At 38.6% G+C, this 26,848-nt stretch overlaps 1 protein-coding gene across 31 annotated transcripts in view; it reads left to right on the top strand.

Annotated features, from left to right (window-relative positions):
• Window positions 1–26,848, top strand: part of DLG2 (discs large MAGUK scaffold protein 2) — a 988,777-nt gene that overhangs the window by 256,248 nt on the left and 705,681 nt on the right. For 3 of the 31 annotated variants that reach the window (XM_030286576.4, XM_030286551.4, XM_030286664.4), the window contains exon 1: window positions 3,651–4,233. The exons of 26 other annotated variants lie outside the window; for them this stretch is intronic. In XM_030286576.4, the coding sequence (XP_030142436.1) occupies window positions 4,114–4,233 (120 nt within the window). In that variant the 5' untranslated portion in view covers window positions 3,651–4,113. Of the gene's footprint in view, window positions 1–1,287; window positions 4,234–26,848 lie in introns of those variants that run through there. 2 more of the 31 variants (XM_012569901.5, XM_030286519.4) reach the window with 2 other exon arrangements.

Raw genomic sequence — 26,848 nt, forward strand, 5'->3', positions numbered from 1 at the left:
CAGTACCTCCTGTGAAAAGAGAGAGAATTACACCCCTGGCTACTCAAAGTCAGTGATGCAGATTGTCAGTGTTGATACTAATAAGCATTGCATGGCCTACAAATAGCCTTGCAAACCTCCACCATTATGCCCAATTTCCTGCAGGCATCCATTCTTCCATCTTTTGGAGAACAGGAGTGTCATTTTTCCCTCCATCCACTCAGAAAGCAATGTACCCTCTTCTTCAGACCTTTACCCCTCTAATTGTCTCTTTTTTTTCATAGCTAATATTTGCTTTCTTTTATCATCACAGGGTGATCACAAAATCTATCTCGTTGCATTTGTTAAGACCAACTTATATTTACCAACAAATGTGTTTAAGTGAAGTGGGGCACATTGCCTTGTTATAAAGCAAATCCTGGAGACTTTGGTTTCTTTTCTGCATTTTTAGCCTACTTTTTTTATTGGTACTCTCTTTTAAAATACCACCCCTTCTATCATACCTGGAAAAAACAAACAACCCAAACTTGAAAATGCTTAGGTGTCTGAGCATGAAAAATGTTATTCCTCAGTGTGGTTCCAGTGTTACCCCAGAGAAGTTGTGGATGCTCCATCCTGGCAATGTTCATGGCTAGAGGAGATAGGGTTCTGGGCAACCTGGTCTAGTGGGTGGCATCCCTACCCTGGTAGGGGGTGGGATCTAAATGATCTTTAAGTTCCCTTCCAACTCAAACCATTCTGTGATTCTGCGGTTCTGTCAGTTCTGTGCTAGTATAGTGCCATGGCACTGTTGGGGTCCTTGAGCACAACTTCAGGACACAACAGCCACAGGGCATTCTCACTACTGGTACCACTGCTGTTACTGCTATTACTGCTACTAGCTCCTGAGCTCTTCTTCTGGGCAGTGATGGATGCTGCTAAGGGCTGTGCCCGCCTCACTGCTCTGAAGCAGACTGGCCTCAGGCCCTCCAGAGATCAAAGTCTTCCAAGGCAGCGTGTTCCGTCTGCTCTCTTTGAACCTCTGCAGACAACCACGGTTTCCGTCTAAGCACTCCTTTTTGCCCTTCAGAAGACACAGGAGCAGAGAGTAACAATGGAATTTCAAGCTCAAGATAGTGGCTCCAGTTTCTGTTATCTGAGAATGTTCAGGTCACCAGTTGTGTGTCTTTTTAAAGAGGGTCTGTGGTATGGCTCCTTTGTGGTACTGTCTGGTACTAGTCTGTGGTACTGTCTCTCTACTGTGTTTTTTTTTTTTTCCTTAACCTTTTTTTTTTTTTTTTTTTTAATGTAATAACTTCTTTCATCTCTAGGGTTTTCCCCTATTGTCACTTGTTTAAAGAAGCCCTGAGTACTTCAAATATCCTGGTGCATGTCTGGATGACTCAGCCAGAGTTTTTTCCCCACTCATTTTCAATGACTCTGTATCTTTAACTGTAAATTTCACTGATATGTGATGCTTTTGAGTACCTGTTAAGTCATCATAAAATACTGTATGTCCTTGATGACAATGTTTTCTTTAAAAATTAGGCTGCTGTGATAAGAAATGTCTTGGCAGAGGTGAAAAAGCCCTGCAGGGATCTGCTTGTGTAGATTACCGGAAGTAGCCCCTGATAAATGTTTTGGGTTGGTCTGCTAAAAAAGTTAAACATTGTTGGCTGCTACAGAGGTCTCAATTGTCTGGCAAATTCTCACATGCCCCACAGTTATTACAGAAGGTAACTACCATATGCATGAGGGTCTCTCTTGCCCCTTGCAGTATTATGAGGGTCAGTCTGAAATTTTCTGGGTATTTTTTACTCTTAGATGCTCAGGAGTCATGGGAGTTTTTTTTCTGAGTGAAGGCTTTGGGACTGCATTACTTCTTGTTTTCTTAAATGAGTCTGAAATTTTTTGTCCAGGTAATCACTCAGAAATTTTATCGCTATGCAGCCTTGCTTTCTTTTAGTGAGATTTTCCCCATGTTGGATTTGTTTGCCTAAACCCAAAACCATTAACTTTCTTAGGACTGAGAAAAAGAAAGTTGTTTCAAAGATTTTGCTGACTGAATCCTTGTGCAATTCCTTTGGCAGAAAGAAAGCTTGAATTTGATTTTCATATGCAGCTACATGCTTGCCTGAACCTTGCCTCACTTCTCAGGACTGTGCATCTTTTCATCTCTGCTTTTTGAATTGCATTTCTCTGTGGATCAGAATTCCCCAAGATCTATGATTTTTTTTTTTTTTCAGTGACTAAGATACTTAATTCTAATTTTTAGTGTACTGTACTGCAAAATAAACCACGATTCCTTTTACTTTCTATTCACTTGAAGAATTATAAGAAATGTGTCAATTAATTCTGCCATGCTTTTGCTGAGCACCATATTACCATGTTTTAGCTTATTTGATGGATATTGCTGTAACCAAAATCTGAACCACCATAAGTTTAGGATATTTCAGCTTTTTGAACTATGATGTCTAGACCCCAATTTCATTACTAACAAAAATCTCAGAATTAGATTTAAAACCAGGGTTCATCTCCTTTGTTGTGGAAGTCATTGTTTGTGCCAAAGAAGGCTGTGATTACTAATTACTTAATTTGTATGACAGATGGAGCAGGGGATCAAATTAAGTAGCTGTCTTGGACTATGTTACAGAGCAATATCTAGCTTTAAACACGACTGCCTGTTTCATTCCTAAAAAAAGGCACAAACAATGACAAGCTAAAAATAGCTGTTCTCTTGGAGTTGACGACAGTTTCTGAGAGGTTGTCTTTAGGAAGATGTTGGAAAAAAACCTTGCTGTCTTTTCCCCTCCCCCTTATTCTTTAAATGCACACCCTTCTGTTTAAGGCTGTTCACCCCATTGCACACAGAGGGATACCCACTGATTTGGTTTGGACTTCAGTGTTTCTGAATATTTTCAAGGGGGTTTATATAAAACATTTAAAGAAATCTAAAAGTCACTGCAGATATTTCTATTAAGTTATGCTTATCCTATGCAAATTGCTGTGTGCTGATAGAGAAGGAGGTAGTAAAGCCTCTTTCACTCTTTGCCTCCCACAGTATCTGCTGCAGTGGGGAAAAAAAAAAAAAAAGCCTCTTTTCTGGTTTTATTCCCGGAGATTACTTCATAATTCAGTACTGATATCAGTGTTTTCCAGTGCTGTAAACAGAGTTGAGTCTTTGACTTTGTGTCCCTGCAGCCCAGTAAACAATCAGTTAATTCGCAGCATCCCAGCGGTTGACAGGAGTGAGAGAAGTGGTTTGATTTTATTTTTGTGCTTGTGAATTAAAGCTTTGCCTTCTGGCTAGGTTCTGAGTTCCCTCATTCTGGAAGATATTGGAGCATTTTGAATTCAGAATATGTAGTTACAAATGTGAGGGCAGAGATTTCTTCCAGGATTTTTCTGCTTTCATTTTAATTTTTCTTTGTGTTTCTAATCTGAAGCAGGCATGAGAACAGTCCAAAAGCAATGTCCAGTGCCTGAGCTGGGAGCACAATGCAGTTCAGGATATTTAGAGCTAATCTGCTGCATTTTTATTAAATGAGAGGGAAGGAGTAGGTGGGACTTTTTATTTAAAAATAGATTAGCACAGGGAACTGAACTTGCATTTGAGGAAATGTTAATAAGCCAGCCAGCCATTGTCCTTAATCAGAGACTGTATTTGTAAGTAGAACATGTTGAATCTGTCATGATTGATGACGTTGTCTTTGTTAAAAGGGATGCTGCATCTTTAACAAGAGCAGACAGAAGCAGTGCAGAATCTACAGTAAATTTAAGACTTGGAAGAGAAACCTTTCTTCATTTTTCTGTGTATAACATTTGTAAAATATTGAATAGGAAAACATCAAAGCCAGGGGGAAATATAAGTAACTCACTGCGTATGTTTTAATTCCTCACCTTTCCCCCCTGGCTGAGTTCCCCTCCTTTTTCCCCCCTGAATTTAAAATGCTGGAAGGAAAAGCAACTGTGGTCCAAGTTTCAGATGCTGAATTCTCTGCTAATTGAAATTACTGGGCATATTTCTATATAGAGTTGCTGAAGAGATATGTAGTTTTCACTCAGTGCCTTCAAGACATGTCTTTTTGTAGTCAGAAAAACAGAGATCAATGCATTTTCAAACTGACAGAGCGAACGGATGCTCCTTAGTAGCACATGCTCGGGATCGTGTGTGTACCGTTTGTGCAGAGCAGAGACGCTGAATACTGGTCCATATGCTCCTTGTTTACTGCAATGTTTTTTGCATGTTACTGTGCACTCCGGACTAATGTGAAGGTAAGAGGGGATGAGACAACATTTTGGCAAGAATGTACATGTAAAACCAGCTGCAGAAAATGTCTACCTTGTGTTGCTGAGTACTTTGGAATTGCTGGCTGAACAGGCATATTATTACAGGTGGTTGTGGAGGCTTTGTTTTATTGTTGTCTGTGTGGCTAAAACATAGAAGCATGTTTGAATTTTGCAGTTTAGCGACCTTCAGTTTTTAACTGCTTGCAGTTCAGGTTCTGGGCTTTTATGGTCTGATAAACATGTTTTGCTACTGTCCAGGTAGGCCAGAGACAAGATGCCAAAGGCTGTTTGTGCAAGGCTACATAGCTTTATCCAGGATAAGAATTCCTATAGTCAGGTCCCCCATGCATCCTCCCAGGGATACTGCTTGCATGCTTTCTTGTTGATTACTTGTCTGAAAGCCGGGACTCTTGCTGCTGCTCTCCGGGTTGGTTTTGTGCTGATTTGTTTCTAACTTGAACCAAAATGCATAAAAACAAATTATAAGCAATGTTCTAAGAAATAAAGAAATGATTATTACTGCCAAATGCTACAGGAAAATGCCAGTTGGCTGCACTGGTCTCACAGTAACTATTAAGCAAGATTTGTCACTAATGTCAACATTTGCTTGCTCTGTTAATTAGAGTCAGAACTTCAATATAAGTTGCTGGATATATTACCTGCTCTGCAAGTAGGACAATATTAGCAGTCAGGTTCACTGGCATTGAATCGAGCTCTCAGCCAAGCTGTGGGCCAGCTGTGGGAATCCAGTTGCATAATTTAAAGGAATTACAGTCCCTAGCCAACACATAGGGGAGGCATTTCTGGCATACTGGCTTTTTCAAGTTCAGATAAGTGTATCTGTCTTGAAGGAAAGCACTGGCAAATGACAGATAATAATAGTTAGAACAGTTTTACCTGCAGAAGTAATTACAAAGGATTTTTTGCTTTCAAACTGCTTTAAGCATGCCTCTGAATGAAAGTGAGTTTTCTGTGTTTGCATTTGGTTTGATAATAATGAACTTCATATTTATTTCTTAGGTCAAAATATTTGTTGCCATTTGATTAAAAAGTATTTTGCGTTAAAAGTTCACATTCTAAGAGCCTGCTCCTTTGTTTTTGCTCGAAATTTGTACTGTTGTTTGCTGTAATAAATTCCTAAGCTTTCACATTTTATTACTTTCTAATTAACTTTTGCAATTATGATCCACTTCTAAGGAGGAATTCTTTAAATCTGTGAATAACAAGCCAAAAAATACAAGTTAAAATCTTTAATGCTATTCTGTTTTCCTAAATACATACATTATCCTCTCTTTATGCTTTCCTATAATGTTTCTGGCAGGTTAGTAAATTTTATCTGTTTTATATTCCCTGTGATCTATGTAGTAAATTGTCAACATAGAAATTTTTTGAGACCAACCATTCTTGCTCATTTTGTCCCTCAGCCTGCAGTACTGCACTGAAGATATTCTGTAAAAGTGGTATGGTTATTGTTGAAATATGATTTCTCAGTTTAAATTAGAGTAGGTACAGGGGAAATTTCAATTTTTATTTTTACTGTAATTTCCACGAGATACCTTGTCAATAAGTACCTCAGGAATTGTTAGAAGTCTCTTTTGAAATGTCTTTGTTTCCATTCATAGACAGAAGAAAAAAGTGGAGGTTAGTACCAGTATAAGTCTGGCAATTTTTTTGACAAATAGTTTTAATTTGTTGGAACTTTTTCAGCTCTTGAGTATTTCTGAAACAATTGTTTATTATACAGTATCTGCTATTTACATGATATTATTCTGGGGATGTTACCTCCAGATGTTTTACTTTCAGTAAACCCATCCACTTTCAATGTATACTTTGATCATATACTTTCCAAGCTCTACATTAGGCTACAATACTGTAATAAAGCAGCCCAGACTTTGCCAATCCCCCCCAGGAACTGCTCAAGTACAGCAGCACCACTAGTGCCTTCAGTTATTCTTGTTTTCTTTTTCTGACATTTTATTAAGCAAGTTTGCTTAATAAATAGGAGTTCATTGAAAGGAGGTCCCTATGCCTGGTCATTGTACAATATGTTATACAGTGTTTATGAAGAACTCTATTGCTTTTAACTTGGTTGGTACTAACATAACCCACAGCTCTATGGGTGGCCAAAATAAATTAAAAACATCATAAACCATCTGTTTTGCGTTTTGCATTTTCCCCCTTTATGGGTGGAAAAATCCTAGTGGTGCTCAAATGTTTTAGTCTTTAAGTCATAAGATTGAATAAAACTATAAGTACAGGCTGTAACAGGAAATAGATTTGCTTGGCCTGGAAAATGAAAAAGGAAAGCAATTAGGTCTGTTTCTGATGGCAGCTGTACGTTATGGCTTTAGAGAAAGCAGATTTTCCAAGTTCAAGGTAGGACTCTCACTTCTTGATTGCTAGTCTGTATGAGACTGCCCATGTGAACTTGGTTTGCATGTGCAGGCCTATCAAAAGAAAGAGAGGTCTACTCCATGCATTCTTAATCAAAGCTCATTTTTACAGCTGACTAAAGAACAGTACTGACTTTGAACATGTACCTGCCTATGTGGATGCTTATTTCTTCCTGCCTGAGCCCTGGGTAAAATAGGCAAAAAGGTGTCTGAGAAGTTATGACCAAAGTATCTTTGTCTATCAGAGTTTCTCTGGACCTACATTTTGAATTATTAGAAAGAAAAAAAAATTAAAAATAATTATTGCCTAGTATTGTCTGTTTACCACATACTGTGTTATTAGAATTCTACATTTTGGTCCAATCTCTTCCTTGTTTTCACGTATGCATAATTTTGTACCTCAGTGGAAGAAACCAAAAATGAGCAGAGACGTCAGGGAATTAAAATCCAGAAGTGGTGGCTCCCAAATCAGGAGTGTTCTTGTGGAAATGTGCAGTGTGCCTCAAAAAGTGAACTCCTGCTATAAACAGTAGTTAAATATATTGTTGTATTTGTTGTATTTTCAGCATGAGTAAATCTTGGGCTAGCTATGGCAGGGGGCTGCCTGGTGTCAAGTGTTTGTTGTTTTAATTGTGTCCACTGTGTATTGAAAATACTTTATTCATATGCAAGAGAATTTTAGAGGTTGCCATTAAAACCTTTCTGTTCTTGTTTCAGGCAAGTATTTTAAATTCCCTCAGTATTAGCAATATTTCTTGTAAAACTATGGCTAACACTGCAAATATTTAGGCTCCACTTTAGGCTCTTACCTAAGCTTTAAAAACTTTTATGGATTATGTCTTGCTTTTCGTAAAAGTTTGTAGGAGTTTTGCCCTTCCCTGGCCTTGATGAACTCTGTGTAGTTCTGACAGATTTTTCTGTGAATCTGACCTGCTATTTCTGGCTGACAGTTTGAGGGTCTTACTGGAGTCACAGCTGGTACTTCTGGGAATTTGGGTAGCAGAGCTGAAGTCTTCCATTTGTACTTCAGCGCACAACTAGATGTGAGTGCTGGGCTCTCTCACCTTGAAGCATCTCCTTCTCAGCAGCAGTCAGCACTGACTCTAGGGTCGTTAGAGCTTCATGTAAAGAATGTTGTGAATTCAGATCCAGACTCTTTGAAGTGCCAAAGGCTTCCCAGGAGGTTCAGAGTAACTTCCGCAGGAGTTTCAGGTTGTTAATGGGTACACTTGGCACCTCACAGAAGTGAGCTCCTGCCTGAACAATGGGTTAACTAAGAGGCTTTTTTGGTTATGGATGCTAACTGTGGGCTATCTATGTTATCTAAAATTATGTAGCTAAAAGATTTTGCCTGTGTCAGTTACCATGATGTGATTTACAACTGAAATGTTGACCTGTGCATTGTCACTTTTTGAGGATTTCAGATGATGGAAAGGACATGTTGGGGTAGGAATGGAACATGGGCCCATGGAGGATGTTGGCAGCTGGAATTCTTTAATCACTATACCTTTCTGTGTTCATCCTCTTTTTCCACACATTGCAAAAATAGAAATGATTATTTTAACCTAGAAGCTTCCAATTGCAACCTAAATTAAGGATTAACAGAAAAGGCAGAGGAATTATAATAACAAGTAGCAAAATGTTTCACTGCCCAAAGCTATAAAACATCACAAATGACAACTGAACTTTTGACTTCTATCTACATTTTTACATACAGCTGTTATTCCCCCTCTCTGCCTGTCTGTATTAATGATATAATAACATAATTAAGTTGTGTATATCCCATGTTTTGCCACCTGTACCAAGAGCTTCTTTTGGTCTTCCAAAGGGAAAGAGCTTATGGATCTCTCAGACTTGGGCCTGTATTGCCAAAATATGTCCTGCTGTGCTCTTATGGTATTCTTTGCAAAGGGTGGATGAAGTGAAAAGGGACTTCAAGCTCTCACAGACTTCCAAATATGATCCTTTATTTCATATGCATATTTTCCTCCTTTCAATGTTCAATCATGCACCGTCATCTAGCACTTCTCAAGGAAGTGAGGAACAGTTCAAAAGCCACAGGAATGGCTTTGATGTAGCATTTTAAAAGGAGTAAGCAGGAAAGATTGGTTTCTCACTTTTCCTAATGTAATTAAGAATCGACTCATGAGCAACTTTTATTTGAGTTTACCCCTTTTTGTAGTTCTTATTATGTCTGACAGTCTGACTTACTTTACTCAGAACAGCAGAGACATAACTGCAAGTGGCAGGTCAAAGTACAGATCCTCTGCTGTCTTAGAACACCAAGGTGAAGTGTGGGTACTAGAAAGCAAACAAAGCTGGTATGGAATTTCCACCCTGAGAGGTCTGATGATAAGGAAAAGGGTAATACTATACAGGTTGTGAATATCTAGTTGCATTTCTGTCATATTTCGTCTGCTTATAAAATATTTGCCTAGACTGTAAAACAAGCAAGAACTTTCTAAGGGATTTGTGCAGCACCTGTGGGATCTAGCCTCAAGAGCTACAGCCAGCTGAGCTGTTTGTATTGTTGTCATCCCTTTGCTGGATAAGGATGGAATTTTAGGGAAGTCATAACTCATTCCAAAAAAAAAGACTTAGTGATTTACTGGACCATCTTCTACAAAGGTCTCTCAAAACTGATATTAACAACACAGCATTTCTTTCTTTTGGTAGCTTGCAGTACTACCTGTGCTTATGATTCATAGAAAGGTAAAGTTCTCATTTATGGCCCACTTTTTGCTGTCACACCAGTGAGGAATTCATTAAGAAATCTGAACCAGTCTCATAGTATTCAAACAATAGTTCTGTCTTGAGTAACAAGCACATTGTTTAAATCTTAAGCATTGATTTTTCCACTTTTAAAATTAAACCTGGGAAGAATTGGAAGCATTTGTAATACCTATGTATATACTTTACCACTCCTCTCAGCTTCAAGTGCTGATTTACAGTACCTGACCATAACAAGTGATGAATGAAAGAGGTAATTAGACTAGATTAATAACACAGCAGCAGCTCTGGTTTTCTAGATACGATAAGACTGGGAATATATTTAACCCATAGACTAAAATAATATTCCCTTAAAGGCCATTAAAAGTATGTGAATAGGTGCAGAGATGCTAAAATGACAAGCACAGTGTAAGGAATTAAATCCACTACTAAGAATTCTTTATGAACTCTAAGCAAATATGAATATTTTGCTATGGGGATAAGGGGCATTCATCTAAAGTTAGAAGAGTTAGTCTCAAAAATAGTGGTTGCAAGGTGTAGAAGAAGCTAGGCACTGATTTCTTCATTCAGAAATTTATGGATAGATAGTAATACTGATAAAAATATTTCAGTTCTATTTTGTTCTCCCATTTTAATGTGGACTCATTAGAGATTATCTAATGAGATGTTCCTATCAGAGATATATAATTGGCCTTTTTGTTAGAGGAGAATTAGAAAATATCTAGGACTGCAAAAGCATTTCAATTTATTGGGTTTTAAATATGTACAAGGGACTATAATATAATATAGTGTCTATATGTGACAATTTTATATTTACATAAAAATGATTAAGAGTTAAATCCTCTACTATTAAATCACTGCTGATAGGCTTGCCCTTTGTGCTTAAGATGCCAATGTTTGTGTGATTTTTATGAGAATGCATAGAAATTAGAACAGCAATGCTGAATGCAGTACTGCCTACAAAATGCAGTGATTCCAGGCAAAAGCAAGGGCTGTTTTATTTTTTTGGGGAAGCTCTCTGGTTTCTATTATGTGGATAGGCAGAAGTGTGGGTGACCATTAATCAGTGATGGATGGAGTTGACAAAAGCTTTTCACAATTAAAGGCTGCCCAGAGATCTCTCCTGGTTTTCTTCTACCTACATTCACTTCCCACTTCATCTGTTTTCCCTGTCCCATTTGCTGGCGCTAAGTTGGAATAAAGATAGTGTGTGGTTGAGTGGCAGGCTCTGTTCTCCAGGGTGGCCTTCACAGGTGCGTCCTCTCTTAATGCTACTGCTACTGGCTGTATATGCACATTTTGGGCATGCTGAGATGTTTTGGTCCCATGTTTTTGGTATGGGATGAATGTATGAAATGCTTCTATCTGTTCTCAGAAGAGGAAGCCTTGTTCCTTTCCTTCTGTCATATCCTTACAGACACTTGGAAACACTGAAAGTGTCTTTTGCAGGTAAAGATGCAAAAGAGCATTTCAAAAGGAGAACTGATTTATTTTTTTCTCTTACAGACTCACGCAAAATATATATGTTCACATGTCAAAATACTGTGATACCTACAGATTAATAGCTAATACAGAAGTTACAGAATAAAAAAATCCTATTATTAAAGGCATGGCCATCACCATTTTCTCATATGAGGAGGAGGAAGTGTCTGATTTTTCCCTTTGCTACTCCAGACAGATCTAAGTGTTTGAAATAGTATAAATTCTCCTGATAATTGAGTAGCTTCCAGACTTTTTCTGGAAAGACAAGTAAACCAAAATCTGAATCCCAGAGAGCAAAGTTTTTCTTTTAGACTCATACTCACCAAAGAAGCAAACTTCTCCAATTTCAAACAGGAATCTCTGCAGAGAAGTAGTTAGAAAGGCTTTCTTGCCTTGGATGGCATAGAAGTTCATGAAAACTTTTGAAAAGGAAGATTAACTGGAGAAGTAAAAATCCGAAAAGCATTTTTAACTGAGTTGCAGGACAGATGAAAAGAATATTGTGGATACATCACATATATTTGCAGATATTTTGGACAGGATTTTCAACCTGCTCAGATTTATTTCCAAAATTTCAGTTTTCATTTGTGAACAAAATCAAGTAGACGAGTTGTAAGTCGGGCAGAACAATCACAATTGCTCTAGTTTGTCAGAGCAGACTGTATAGCTAACATGAGCTGTTGGAGGAAGGATCCATCTCTTGACACCTGCCCTACCTTTTAGAAAAACACTCTGTTTCTGTTGAATAATTTCTGATGATCAGAACCTCTCACACATTTACAAATTCCAGGGGTTAATTAGTCTTTTGGAGGCATGTGCTATATTTCTAATCTGAATTAATCTAGTCTCAGCTTCCAGCTTTGAGTGCCTTTCAGTTTTTTGCCTCTTAATCTGCTGGATTGAGGAGCACACTGCAAAGGGTTGTGCCCCTGTCACTATCTCTGGGCTACAGTAAAGACATCATCTAATCATCTCTTTGATTAAGTAAATACGCTGAGCTCCTGGCATCCCTTACTGCGAGGCATGATTGTCAGAGCTCTCATCTGTCTCATGACCAGTCTTTGAGTTCTCTCTGGTTTCATAGCAGGAGTGCTGAGCTGTGCCTGCCACAGCTGCATGGAGCCTCGGAGCAGTTGCAGCGCTGTGCAGAAGTAATAAATGTCCTGCCTCCCACAGGAGTGACCGTGTGCGTGTCCAGAGTTATGCTGGCTCCTTTGGCCACGCAGCTACACTGGGAGTTCATGTCCTGCCCCACAGCCAGCAGGATTGCCATCTGCTTCACACCAGAACTCTCTGGAAAGTGCACCGTAAGGAAGAGTTGCTTTATTCCCAGAGTTAGGACTTTATTGCTGTCTTTGTTAAAAATTACATTGACCTGTATCAGTGACCTGTCTTCAGTACCATTTACCACAATACCTCCTTTCTGTCATTGCTAAAACTGGACAGTAGTGACAGAATTTTCTCCCAGACTGGTCAGCATTTAAAAACATAGGGCCAGGATCAGTCCCTGAGGATCCCACCAAACATGTGATCAACTCTCCCATTTCTTGTTGCGTGCTAATAAATCCTGTCAATTAGATACTTTTAAATCCATTTAATGTGTGGCATTTTTACTTTTTTTCCTTAATAAAATCCCATGAAGTGCTGGGTTAAATGATTTACAGAAGTCTAAGCATATTATACCAATGTTTTTACCAGTGCCAGTCAAATTTATAATCCCATTTGAAAAAAGATATGATGATATTTACCATGACAGTATTTGTTTTCCATTAATTTAGCATTATGTGTATTTCTGTTCTTCAAAAATTAGTATCTGTTTTACCAGCAGCTCCATGCTAAGTGCTTGGCTAATAAGCCATGACTAGCACAGTAGAAATTCCTAGGAATTAATCCCTTTAAACCTAGTCCTTGTGTAAATTCCTGTTTAGAAATCTATCTCTAGTTAAGCACTTAGAAAGTCAGGAAGACTTGAAGGGTCAGATTTCTCACACAACTGGGACCTCTCAGTTCAAATGGAAAGTGAATACAGTGTCAGTGAAACACAGCTGGTATGGAAGAGATGGTATCTTCTATTGCACCATCTCCAGTGACTGAAATGTGCTTCTGGGTACTCAATTGTTTGGTCTCCCTTGTATCCTTAGATTATGATGATATCAGCTAGCAACTGACTGACTGGACATTATATGAAATGTGATTTTATTAGAAAGTAAATCATACTGCATAATTCTAGAAAAAGGAAATGCTGAGACTTTGAAAGATTATTTCATTTTTGCTAGATGATCGTGAAGTCAAGTACCTGAATTCTTGCTGAGAAGGTGTTGAGAGTTCTGATAAGCTCTTTCATACACTCTGTGCTATGTGCTCTGGAGATGTTATTAATTTCTTATGAAAACCTGTTTTTGTAGTGAATCACATTATACATTCATATATCTGTTGTAGTGCTTGGACTATTAAAAGTAGCAACACAAAGGCCACAAGTTTGTTTCTAGCCACATATGTAATCAAAAGATAAATATAAGGCATTTTACCTCTAAAGCAAGAAATCTATCTGAGGAGCTCAGGTGGCATCCAGCTCACTTAACTTCAGACATAACCAATGTAAACATCTATATCTAGTGATTTCAGGCTCCCTTTAGTGTCAGTAGAGAGGAATTGTCTCTTCTAAGGCATGATTCATATGACCTAGTTTAAATATCTACATGGGGATGAGATTAATTGCGTCCTGAAAGTGCCAGTTTCTTTCCATTTGCCAGAAAAAAAGCTTAGGTGTCTAGTTGAGATGTAGGTCTCTGCCTTACAGACATTTCCATCTGCTAAAATTAATCCTGTCCTTCCAAGCAGGAAAGATGGGATTTTTAATGCTGGTCAGGCATCTTTTTCTCTCCTTTTTCTTTTGCATGTAACAGAAGGAATACATAAAAATGTGGGGAGGAGGAACAAGCTGTTGTGAAGGGTCATCCAAGAAGCCCTGGAGACAAGGCAAGAGCAAGAGCTTGTAGGACTGTGAGATCATCCAATTTGTTTTCCATTGTTTTTGTCTTGGTTCTTGCTTCTAAATTACTTAATTAATATATAAAAAATAAGCAGTGAGCAATTGTATGAGCTGTTTCCAGCATGTTTTTCTCTTGCCCAGCTGGTAGATCGGCCCATTACTTATGTGGTGTTCAATTGTATTTTATTTTAATTGCTTTAAAATTATGATACAACAAATTAAGGGCTGCATACTTAGGTCTGGTTCTTTTCTGAGCTCTGTGAAGCTTTCACAGTGTAGGCAGGTGCTGCAAGGACATAAAACAAAAGGAGACCGAGAAGGAGAGAGAAAGAACTCGTTAAGTTTTTTAGATTGAGGTACAGGGTCTTCATTTGAGCTTGGTCCCTATCAGACAGTAAATCTAGATCAATGAGAACAAGGAGGAATGGTTTTAAATTAAAACAGGAGAGATTTAGATCAGATGTTAGGAAGAAATTCCATACTCAGAGGGTAGTGAGGCACTGGCAGAGGCTGTTCAGAGAAGCTGTGGGTGCCCCATTCTGGGAAGTGTTCAAGAAAGTTTGGGCAGGACTTTGAACAACCTGGTCCAGTGAAAGGTGTCCCTGCCCATGGCAGGGTGTTTGAAACCAGATGATCTTTAAGGGAGTCATCCAATCCAAGTTATTCTATGATTCTATGAGAAACAGTTCAGCTCACCAGAGATTAGACACACACAGTTGTCCAGCTGAACAGCTGACTGAATCATAAACCTCACAAAGGACACAAAAGTACAGGATCATTTCAGGGGTACACTTGGGTAGGAAGAAGGAGACTGAACGTGAACCTAGAAATGTAGGTCTGGCTCTGAAAAACCTGAACCGCTGCCAGGGATTCACCAAAAATTGTCAATACTAGTAACAGAGTCCCTAATGCATCTTAGGGAGATATTTATTAACAACTGACAAATATTTGTACAGTACATCCACAATAATTTTGCTAAATCTCTATAATACATGGTAAATTAGCAAGGAATTTAAGTGTCAGAGACTGTTTAAGGTAATTACCAAGTTTTTAAAAGTTAGAAACTGGTTACCACGGAATCTGTGAAGATCTAATCACTCTTAGCCGTCTGACCAAAACATGTGACTTGATCCTGAGAATTTCTTAGGTAGATTTAAATGTTGATGTGATTTTCTAAAGAGGTCAAATTCCACAGATGTTTGACTGGTTAAGTGAATATTTATTTCATTGTTTTTCACACTAAAAATGTAATACTTCTCAACCTAAAGAAGAGCTTGGATTTAATTGCAACCTTAGCTTGTTGCTATGTAATTGATTTTAAGAGAATTAACATAAGGGAGAATGCTGTCTTCTGTTTTTAGGGCAAGTTATATATTCAATACAGAAAAATGTTTTAAAGATTTCTTGACAGGCTAATAAATCATGAATGTATGGATTGTCTCCCATCAAGATATAGTTTCACACAGGATGATGAAAAAAAAAAATCAAAAAAAGGCTTTGTGGGTTTTTATCCCATAGTTGTTGGAGTACATCAGCCCTAATGGAAAAGGAAAAAAAAAAAAAAAGAAATTATAAAAATGAGAAAAGGAAAACTTTCTCCAAAGATCAATCAGGAAGAGAAGTCGTGGGGCTGTACCTCAGTGATCATTCACTTCCGTGCGTCTTCTCCAATGTGTAAGGTGTTCCTGAGACTTTTCCAAAGTAATCTCATAGTATCTTCAGGACCTTCTTAGTCTCCTCCATTGTTTTTTATTTTCTGTTGTGTTTTGCCAACAGAGCTGTCAGGAGCACTTGTCAATCACAGCTGATAAGCTTGACACATGCATCTTGTGAGGAAACAATCAGTGGCTGTCTAAAAGATGAGTTTTGCTGTTATCACCTGCTAAATTCAGTTGAATTCCTAGCACAGGATTAAGGTACTAACCAAAAGTTAGAGACTAAGGTGGGGGACTAAGGGTGAGTGAAAGGAAGAGCAATTCAAATGGTGAAAAACAAGGGCTAGAAGTACTGTCACAGCAACTGAGTAGGTGAGATGTATTGATGGGAGCAGCTTGCTCCCAACAAGATTGCACATGAAGGACTTCAAAAGGAAAACCCTGAGTATAACACAAATTAAGGCAATGTGCAACCAATAAAGAATGAGTGGGAGGAGAAGAAAAGAGAAAGTAATATTTTTCCCAACTGAATGACTACACAGAATGTTTAACCCTCAGTGGACAAAGCCCTTTGTCATTGATCTTGCAACTGACTGAACAGGATACCTCCTCCACCCCTGCCATTACCCCCAAATGCCCAGCAAAAGTATCTCTTCTCTCTCCTTACTAACTGTCAACAGCAATGAATCACTTCTGGGTTTTCCTAGTTTATTCTGGTTTTACTCATTTCAGTTTTATTATGCTTAAATTGCATCTGCCATGGTTCTGTCTCTTCACACACTTAGAATCTCTCCACTGCTGACATTTGATGCTAGTTTCTGGCTTTGCATCAAACTTGTCTATGTATCACTACTTTTCAACATGGTTTTTGTATCTCTGCAGTGATATTTTCTCATTGAAATGCTGTCTGTTTCTCTCGCAGTGCACACCTTTTAGTGGATACCTTGAGACACAACTCAAAAAAAATTCTAGCCTTACTATTTCAAATCCTCCAGATCTTTTTCCAGTTTTAGCTTCCTTCTTTTCATTTCTGTGCTTCTCAGAAGTTCATTACTATACCCTCTCAGAAGTTGCATAGTTGTTAAAGGCAATGCAATATCAGAACAATGCTATGTCAATGATACGTAAGCATGTAATGATACGTAATTTTGTTTAGAAGCAAAGGATAGCAGATTTTGGTCCTACACGAATTGCAGTGTGATTTCCCACCACTATAGTAATGTCCTCACTGCATCTGTCTCCATCCTTCCTCTCCAGGCTGGCTTAGGGACCGCTGTTCTCCTTGTTCATCATTCTAGAGGGTTGTGTCACTGTCTCCTCTTTCCCTTTGCCTTTTGCAACTCAGTCCCAGTCTAAGTGTCTTTTACTGAAATACCTCATCATCTGGAAACCACTGTCCTGTGTTTTTCATAAAATCTTCTCTATGTCCAGCAATTTCTCTCCTCAAACAGCTAATCTACTTTGCTGTTCAACTCTTCTTGTTCATCAGGGAAGATTTTATTTTGCCCCGTTTAATTCGTTCTTCTGCAGAGGAAAAAAAATACTTTGTTCTCCTCCTTTCTTTACCAGATTATACCAATTCCTGTTTTGATTAAAAACAAATAAAAATAAGTATTTTCCTCCCTTCTGTAATTACTTGTTAGGTCTAAAATGTTATCAGCCTCAAGCAACAGCAAATCTATTGCACCTCTCTCAAAATTATCAGCTTTTTGTTTATGTGAAGGTCACTAGTGAGTAGAGGCAAAAAGTCTTTCAGGATGAGAGATTTTAAAGATTGAGGCTGTTTCCTCGAGGAAATGCATGATTTAATGTGGCATTAAACATTGTGAAGAAAATACATTTTCTGCTTGTCTCAAGATTTTCCGGCACATTCCAGCAAAGGGGCATTTAGGGAAGGTGAAATGCACTCTTCTAAGTCTGATAAAAGCATATGTGACTGAAAGTATTACTGGAATCTGATCTAAAAACACCATGGATGCTGTGAGTTTGGAAGGACTATAAAAGGAGAAAAAAATTTGAAAAGTGGCAAATACAAAGATTCAAAAGTAGAAATTAGATAAGTTATTCTATCATTACAATTTCACACTGCTTTTTACTTTTCTCTGCCAGACATAAGTCAATGAGTAAGATGATTCATGATAGTTTTGTATCTAATGTATTAATAATAATTAGGAAGAAAAAGAAAACCTTACAAACATAGCGCTAAAATTTTATCCTTCAATAAAGGCCTTATGAATGGAAGGTTTGGACTCAAGGAACAGAGTCTCTCTCTTCTTCATTTCTCTGAGGGAATTTATAATCCCTGATATATTTGACTGAAGTTTATCTTTCTGTTCCTCCTGTTTAAGTATCTGGCAGAGAACTTCTAAGATTTACATACCTACCATAACCAGAAGTTGTTGAAAACACATTCCCAGCTGTTAGATTGGATATTCAGAAAAATTTCTTCACTGAAAGCATAGTCAGGCATTGCAACAGCCTGCCCTGGGAAATGGTGGAGTCACTGTCTCTGGAAATGTTCAAGAAACATGTGGGCATGGTGCTTAGAGACATGATTTATTGGTAGACCTGGCTATGCTGGGATAATGCTTGGACTCGATGATACTTGACACCTCTTCCAACCTTAATGATTCTATAATTCCAAGAAAAATATACTAACAGTAGGAGTACAAGAAAAAGTGAATTATGTGTAAGTGGTGGTGTAAATTACTTCAGAGTACAGGCAGACCAAGAGTGCATCAAATATTCATTGGATGCCTCTGAATAACTAAGTGTAAGTGCATTAAAATAAAGACATCCAAAGAAAGGCATGTTTCCACCTGCAAAAGCAGAATTTGCCTCAGGAAATACCAGTTATTCTTGTGATGATTATTGAAACAGTTACAATCTGACTGATGTTGAAAAATCATTTTATGTTTCCTTGTTGCTGACAGTCAGATTTGGCTCAGGCTATTGTGCAATAGTTGTTCTCTTAGATGTTTTCAAGTGGTGTTAAATTGTGAGATAGAAGCAAGTATGAAGACAGTATATTGCACATGGCTTCAGTATACATTTTCAGGCTTGGTCTTCTATTGTGAATTATTCTGGAAACTTAAAAGTAAGGAAGGCAGAGAGACCTGCATTAGTCTCCATCTCTCCATGTAGAACCTTTTCTTGCTGAGGTTTCAGGGAACCATGCCTCTCTCACACTCTCTGTGAGGACAATAATAAATTAAGTTCAGAACTAACAGCTCAGTTACTTGAGTAAAGTTTTTTCCTGCATTCTCTAAGGCTAGGGGACAGAGGTTTGGTTACTATGTCCAGTACTGGTTTGACCACTGATTACAGCATTTCAGAATACAGTAAGATAAATAAATTATGTGGAAGCAACATCAAAACCTTAGGCATGTGGAAGAGGAAAAAAAAAAAAAACAAACCAGACAAACCTACTTTCTTTCATCATATGGTTTCATGTAATGACTTAGGTAAAAAAGTCCTCTCGAAAACATGTACTTATAGTGGCTTTAAAACTTTCATGGTGAAAATAGTAAATTTAAAGCATTTAAACCATGAAAATGCAAAAAAAAAAATGCTCTGCAAAAGTATCAAGAGGTTTAGGGATTAAATAGTTTGACATTCCATGTAAAAAAAATCATACTTGTAAAAATTATCTTCTCTCACTCCCCCAGATCTTCCAAAGGTTTGCCAAAATGTTGCATGCCAGTAGAAACTTTTAAAACTCTTTGAGTGTGATATTGGTCATGCACACACTTCCACACATACTTCAGAAGAGGCAAAAATGTTGAACTGGGAGCCATAACACCTCTGCTGATATTGCAATTCACTTGCTGTTCTCTCATTAAGTCACTAAGGTTACTTCGACTTAATCTTCTACATTCAGAAAATGTCTCTCCAAAGAAGGAGAAGGAGGACTATTACGATCATTGTAGTCTTCAAATGAATTGCCTTTGATGTTAAACTAGCATAGAGGGTGCTAGCTGTAATTCATCTAATATTTCTATCAACGGAGAAGAATGTTAGGACCATTCAGGCAGTTTTGAGTATTAGAGAAAACAGAAATCCTTCACAGGGGACTTACATGGTTTTGTGGGTCTTACATTACCTTTCCTGGACCTTGTTCAGTCAGCAAGGTCTGTGTCCTTACACAGCCCAGCAGCAATTATTACTTTTTTTCTTGTAGTGATCTACTCCCAGGACGCTTTCTATCACCTTTTATCAGCAAAAACACCGTTCAAATGGTAGCTAAACAGAAAAAATATGTTGTGTCAAAATTAAACCCAAGTGGTGAATACTGACAACAGCTGTGAGCCTTTTCAGTTGGAGACTTTTATTTGGAGGCAGAATCCACCCAGATGGTTGAGATGGGCTATGAAAATGGATAATGTACTTGTTGCAAGAAAAGACAGCAGTGAAAAATGCTGATTCTTTGTCTGGAAGAAGAAGAAACAACCTGGATGGAGTGCAAGGCCTCAAATTGTTACCGTGAATGAACTATAACAGATCAGCTCTCGAAAATGTTGATAGTATTGTCTGTGGAGAGAGATAAAGATGTCTGTTAACCCATTTGGTAGATTAACACCAGCAGAAATAAGGTTGGGTACCCCTAACAATAAGAGCTTAGTTTTTACTCAATGGGAAGAATGCCAATTGTTCCTCAAGTCTGAATCCTAGGTCATTATAATTTTATGAAGAAATGTTCATGAAATTAAAATAAGGTCTGCACAGAGAATTAAAGATGCACTGTTCCTGAAGGTAAGGAAAGAAATGCTCTAAAAACATTAACAATAATTTACTATAGGATTAGATAATCTTTCAGTCATTACTTGGGGAAATCTTTACCCTCTCTCTTTCATACCACATTAAAATGCCACAGATGCTACAGCGCCCTCAAGGCTATTTTCCCCCCCAGCTTTAAGAAGTTTCTCTTGCAAAAAGCCTTTGTAGAAGAGCACTGCATGGCCACTGTATCCCATCAGGTCTGTGGCTATTAATTACACCAGGCTTGTTCCAGCACTTTGAGTAGTCTAGGACCAAGAAGACAGAAACATAAATATAATATACTCTGTTGCCTTGCTGCTCTTGGATTACAGTTTCTAGTCTATAGCTGGTATAAAATTGGCACAAGTTTTTATAATATGTACTTTGCAGTACTTTTCATTAATTCTGTTTCATACTATTTTGCCTGCTCTATAAGATAGAACAAATTACTGATCTAAGCCATGGGTATTACTGTAACATGCTTTCTTTTCTTTTTATTTGCATTGTGATTATTATATCATCAGCTACAGACATATAGTGCTTCACATAATTAATTTCACGTGTGACCGTAATACAAACAGGACAAATGAATGTAGCTACATGCTGTATTCAGAACTGCTCTTCTCAGCAGAGGAGATTTGTTCAAGCTCTTTCTCTTCCAAATGTGAGTGATTTCATGGTTTATTCATGATGGTTATCCATACAAACATGCCTAATTTTTATGGAGAGTGTGTGTAATTCTGCATTCCTAATCCAGAAAACAGGAGTGGTGAGGGTTTATAAACAAAGTTGACTCAGTGGGAATGATAACTTTTAACCCAAGCAAGCTGTTGTTTTGTTATGTTCTGAACCACAGCTGCTCACTTCAGTGGTGCAAATCCATTTCCCACTGCTGCTTGCTCCCGTTAACCCACTGAACCAACACTGCTGAACGAGAGCACGGAGACATCTCTGCCCTGTTTTGCACATCATCAACAGAATTGTTTCCTCCATTAAATTCCCACTGCAGATAAGGGTGGGACCTGGGTATCGCTGAGGCGTGCATGGAAGGTTGTGGGATTTGCTCTGGTGTTGCACTGAAGACCTGAGGCAGACAGCAGAACATTTATTGATGAGGTTGAATCTCAGAGGCCTGAACTAGGGACAGAAAGTGATTTTCTCTTCTGCAAATGAAGCACATCTGCTCTGGAGTCACTGAATAAATAATATGGTGATACCACATGACAGCCTTTTTGCAGTCACTTTTCATAATACTATTTTTGACCTTTTCAAGACACAGTTTCTTCTTTCTTAAAAATAATAATATTTCAATGATTTTTCTCCCTGTTTTAGCTTGTATTACATTTTGAAGCTTACTTTTAAAGGTTTGCATCATAATTCATACAAGATGTTTTAGCTAGATAAGTAAATTGATTGTGATAACCATCAGTAGCACATAACACAATTAGGAATGATGAATAATATTAGCAGTACAATTCATACATGATTTTGCTTGTGTACCTAGTATTTATGCCAGATTGAATCTTCCTTAGAATGAGTAATTACACTACATTTATAAGGTAAGAAACATTTAAAGTAGTCTGGTTTAAATTGTAGCTGTAGGATAGGCTGAAAGGCAGCTCCATTCAAGTATTTGCTGCTATGACCCAGACCTTATTAGGTCAGATATTAGGTTTGGTTTTCTTTCAGATCCCTTTCAAGCTCTGATTTTCCTTATGAGAGACTATAAGGAAAGAAAAAGAATGGTTTTTGTCTGAATAGTAGCATCCAGAGAATACACAGAAGGGAATCTTTTACATGCAGTACTGGTGTTTTAAGTAAGAGGTTTACACATGCATTGAAGTACCTGTCTTAGTGAAGACTACCAACAATAATACATAGAGTTGTCTGTATTTCTGTATTAAAGCCAATTCAATCTGTAGCTTATTATCTTAACTCTCTGGTGATCTTTTTCACGACATTTCTTCCAGAATTGTTTTAAATTTTAAAACCTTCAGCAGTGCTTCATTTTCTTTCACTCAGCAGCTCAGTCTGACACTGGGAGTAAATGTATTGAAGAAAAAATAGTCTTTTCACCCTATTCCTATAGTTATATTTCATGCAGTCCTTGTATTTCACACAACCATGTCCTGGGCTGCATCCAAAGCAGTGTGGCCAGCAGGTCTCTGTTTCCTTGAGACACCACCTGTAGTGATGCCTTCAGCTCTGAAGCCCTGAATATAAGAAGGATGTGAATGTGTTGGAGTGTGTCCAGAGGAGTCCACAAAGGTGGTCAGAGGACTGGGGAAGCTTTCCTGTGAAGACAGACTGAGAAAGCTGAAGTTCTTCAGCTTGGAGAAGACTTAGGGGGGACCTCAGAGTACCTTAAGGGGCTACGAAAGAGCTGGAAAGGGACTTCTGACAGGGACATGTAGTAAAAGGACAAAGGGCAAAGGCTTGAAACTGAAGGAGGGTAGGTTTAGATTAGATTAGATTTAGAATTTAGATTAAATTCTAAATTAGAATTTAATCTAAAATTAAATTTAGATTAAATTAAATTTAATCTAAATTTAATTTTAGATTAAATTCTAATTTAGATTAGAATTGGAAGAAATTCAATTGGAAGAAATTAAAAAGCACAGGGGCACTGCAAAAGGTTGCCCAGAGAAGTTGTGGCTGTCCCATCCCTGGAAGTGTTCAAGGCCAGGTTGGATGGGGCTCTGAGCAATTTGATCTAATGAGTGGCATCCCTGCCCATGGGAGAGGGATTTGAACTAGAAAATCTTCAAGGTCCCTTCCAGACCAGAGAATAGATAACACTGGGTTTCTTTTTTAACTTGTTCTTTAAAGGGAGATTGAACCAAGACCTGGCACAAAAAGGTCCTCCCTCTCTGCCTATCAATAAGAGGAGTTTGTGAATTACCACAGTTAAGGCCTTTAAATGGGATTCAGGCATCACACTTCAGTGAAATGGTGTATAGGTACTTGCAGCTGCTGTTTACTCCTTTTGTATTTGTTTATGTTTTTGTGAAAAGATGGAGCATCAGTTTACACTATGCACCATGTGGCAAAAAGGAAGGTCCTAAATGGTGTCTAAAAAGAATTTTGTAAAACAGTATCCATGGAGAAGAAAAGTTACACTGTATCTGTTTTTTTTTCTTCTGCCTGTAGTATTTTGCTGATACTATGGATAAAATCTGAAATGTGCTTTTCATCTGCTGATGAAAAATATCCAGGTTCAAGTTTGTGCAAATGATTCTCTGTGTCTTTTGTAAGAAAGAGATATTTATCCCTGTGTTTTTTTGTTTTGCTAGTGATTAAACATATTAAATCATGCAAGAGGGATCAGGAGATGCTATCTTTGTACAAAGATAACTTCTGTAAGGATAGCTAATGCTTTTTCAGGCACTTTGTCCTCCAAAATGAGATTGTGAAACAGAGTAACTGGCAATTGAATTCACACCTAAGGGTTAGTATTTTCCCTTCATTTGTGCTGTCTCAGCATGTGAGATTTTAACACTCTGTAAATAGCTTTAGTTCCTGTTCTACTGAAAGTGTTGCTATTATTACTAATATTCTAATCACTGTGTTACTAATATTTCTTTAATATTATGCTTTAGTACTTTTAAATACTCAGGTTTCTGGAAAGAAAACCCAAACATAAGCTCTAATAACCTTGATCTTTCAGCTAAGGTCATTCTAGCTTTAATGAAAATCAGCATTTTAGATATCTTTAGGTATCAATGTAGCCCCTAATAGCTTGTGATTAATAAGATTTTAGGATTCCTCCTGTTTTAGGATACATGTAAATGCAAATAATGTACTTCAGCAACAATTTGGTTTCAGAACCAGTTCTACAGAAATACACTAAAATGCAAACCTCAGAACACATTATTTATAATTAGCAGAGGAATACTTATTGAGGAAGTTCTTGTGATGGACCATGGATGGACACCAAGTGCCCACCAAGCCACTAAATTTTCCTCATCTTTTCAGCTGGACAGGGGGGAGTGCATATGATGCAGGGCTCTTTGGTTGAGATAAGAGCAGAGAGAGATCTCTCACCAATTACTGTCATGGGCAAAAAAGACTTGGGAAAATTAGTTTAATTTATTACCAAAGATAGCAGAGTAGGATAATGGGAAATAAAATGAAAATCTAAAACACCTCCTTCCCACCCCTCCCTCCTTCTTGGGCTCAGCTTCACTCCTAATTTCTCTACCTCCTCACACCCAGCAGGGCAAGGGGACAGGGAATGGGAACTGTGGTCAGTTCATCATACTTGGTCTCTGCTGCTCCTTCCTCCTCAGGGGAAAGATTCTTCACACTTTTCCCACCTGCAGGGTCCCTCCCACAGGAGACAGTCCTCAACAAACTTCTCCATTGTGCTTACTTCCAGTGGGTTGCACTTCATGTACTGCTCTAGTATGGGTCTCTTCCACAGGGTGCAGTCCTTCAGGAACAGACTGCTCCAGCCTGGCCTCCTCTCTCCATGGGGCCACAGGTCCTGCCAGCAGCCTTCTCCAGTGTGGGCTTCACAGAGTCACAGTCTCCTTTGGACATCCACCTGCTCTGGCATGAGATCCTCCGTGCACTGCAGGTGGATCTCTGCATCCCTGTGGTCCTCCATGGGCTGCCAAGGCACAGCTGCCTCACCGTGGGTTGCACCAGGAGCTTCAGGGAATCTCAGCTCTGGCACCTGGAGCACCTCCTGCCCCTCCTTCTGCACTGACCTTGAGGTCTGTAGAGTGTTTGTCTTACATGTTTTCACTGTTATTTCTAGCTACAGTTGCTGTTTTTTCCCCTTCTTAAATATGTTATCCCAGAGGCTCTGCCTCCATGATTAATGGGTCCATCTTGGAGCTGGCTAGCACTGGCTCTCTTGGACATGGGAGAAGCTTCTGACAGCTTCTCATAGAAGCCACCCCCACAGCCTTTCCTACAAAACTTTTGTCACACAATGCCTATACAGTTCTTCAGTAGAAAAAGGTGGAAGACATTTGGACTCCATGGTGGCTGGTTTTTATTGTAGTGACTGGAAGTATTACTTACATTCAGGACCTGTCATGGCTTTGTGGATGAGTCTCTTGAGGTACTGAGGAAAAAAAAGAAATTAACAAGAAACTACTAGAGGAAAAGTGAAGGTGTAACCCTCGGAGGCTGTATATCATGCAGGGACAGTCCAGTGGGCTGAGTGCCCTGCTGCACATACAGTTGTGCTGTTCTTGAAACAATTCTTATAAGGCTGCAGTTTTCATCTAAGTGTTTAAGGAAAATTAGTTTTGGTTTGCCTTTTTTGGGTCTGAGTTTTTGGGTCACAGCTGCTGCCTGTGTAATGGAGTTGGAAGAGACAACATCCTACTTGTAAATTGAACCTCGTGAGTTTGTTTGATCTGGTTTTAGTTTGTTGGTTTCTTTGGGTTGGTGATTTTTTTTTTTCCAGAGAAAGGTATTCCAGACATTAAATACTTTTTTTTTTTTTCCTATTTGATTTTCACATAGCATTTGTGGGTCAAAAGACTTGTTTTAGGGTGGTGTGGTTTCACCCCAGCTGAGAACCAAGCACCAGACAGGTGCTTCCTCACTCCCCCACCAGCAGTAACAGAGAGAGAACTGGAAGGTTAAAGGCTGGAAAACATGGATTGAGATAAAGAAGTATAATAGAGAAAGAAAAAGCTGCACACAGACGCAAAGCTAAACAAGGAATTAATTCACCTTCCAATGGGCAGGCAGGTCTTCTGCCACCTCCAGGGCAGCAGAGCCCTGTAGCACTGACTTGGGAAGAAAAAACATCCACTCCAGATGTCCCCCCTTCCTCCTTCTTCCTACTTTATGTACTGAACACAGTTTCTTATGGTCCCTTTGGTCACTTGCAGTCACCTGTACTGGCTGTGTCTTCTCCCAACCTCCCCCACACCCAATTTTCTCCCCAGAGTAGCAGCACAAAAAGCAGAAAAGGCCTTGGCTCTGTGCAAGCCCTGCTCAGCAATAACAAAAACATCTCTGTATTATTAACCCTGTGTTCAGCACAAATCCAAAACACAGCTCTGTTCTAGCCACTATAAAAACAATTAATTCTACACTGGCCTAAAACCAGCACATAAGGAAAGGTAGAGACTGGACTTTTGTCATCAGGTCTAAATCCCACCCTCACACAAATAAATGAAGGAAACATTATTATCAGAGTTCATCTCCGTGGTAAAAATAGCTGCTTGGTTCTCTTCCACAGACACAGGATCTGTTGAATGAAATGAAACAAAGCAAATTAAATTATATCAGCCTTATGAATGACATCACTCAGATATGCTGGTCTTGTATACAGTTTTTTTTAAGGAGTCTTTTGCTTTGCAAGTTTCTTTTGCATTATGAAAGTTGAATTCTGTTGCTGGGTTCACAGCATGGATTTCAGAAAGCAGCCAAACCCAAAGGGCATTTCTTTCTCCTTGAAGTCATCAAGGGGGGATCCACAGCATGCTCCCACTCTTTAAACTGCATACATACCAAAGTTCTCCTTTCTTCCTCTTACACTGAAGTTGGTGCCACAGGATCAAACCTTACCAGTGATTTGTCTCCAGTAATTCAAACAACTGCAGCCAAAACTTGGGGACAGC

Source organism: Taeniopygia guttata, chromosome 1 (assembly GCF_048771995.1).
Source record: "Taeniopygia guttata chromosome 1, bTaeGut7.mat, whole genome shotgun sequence".
In the NCBI taxonomy this organism is placed as follows: Eukaryota; Metazoa; Chordata; class Aves; order Passeriformes; family Estrildidae; genus Taeniopygia; species Taeniopygia guttata.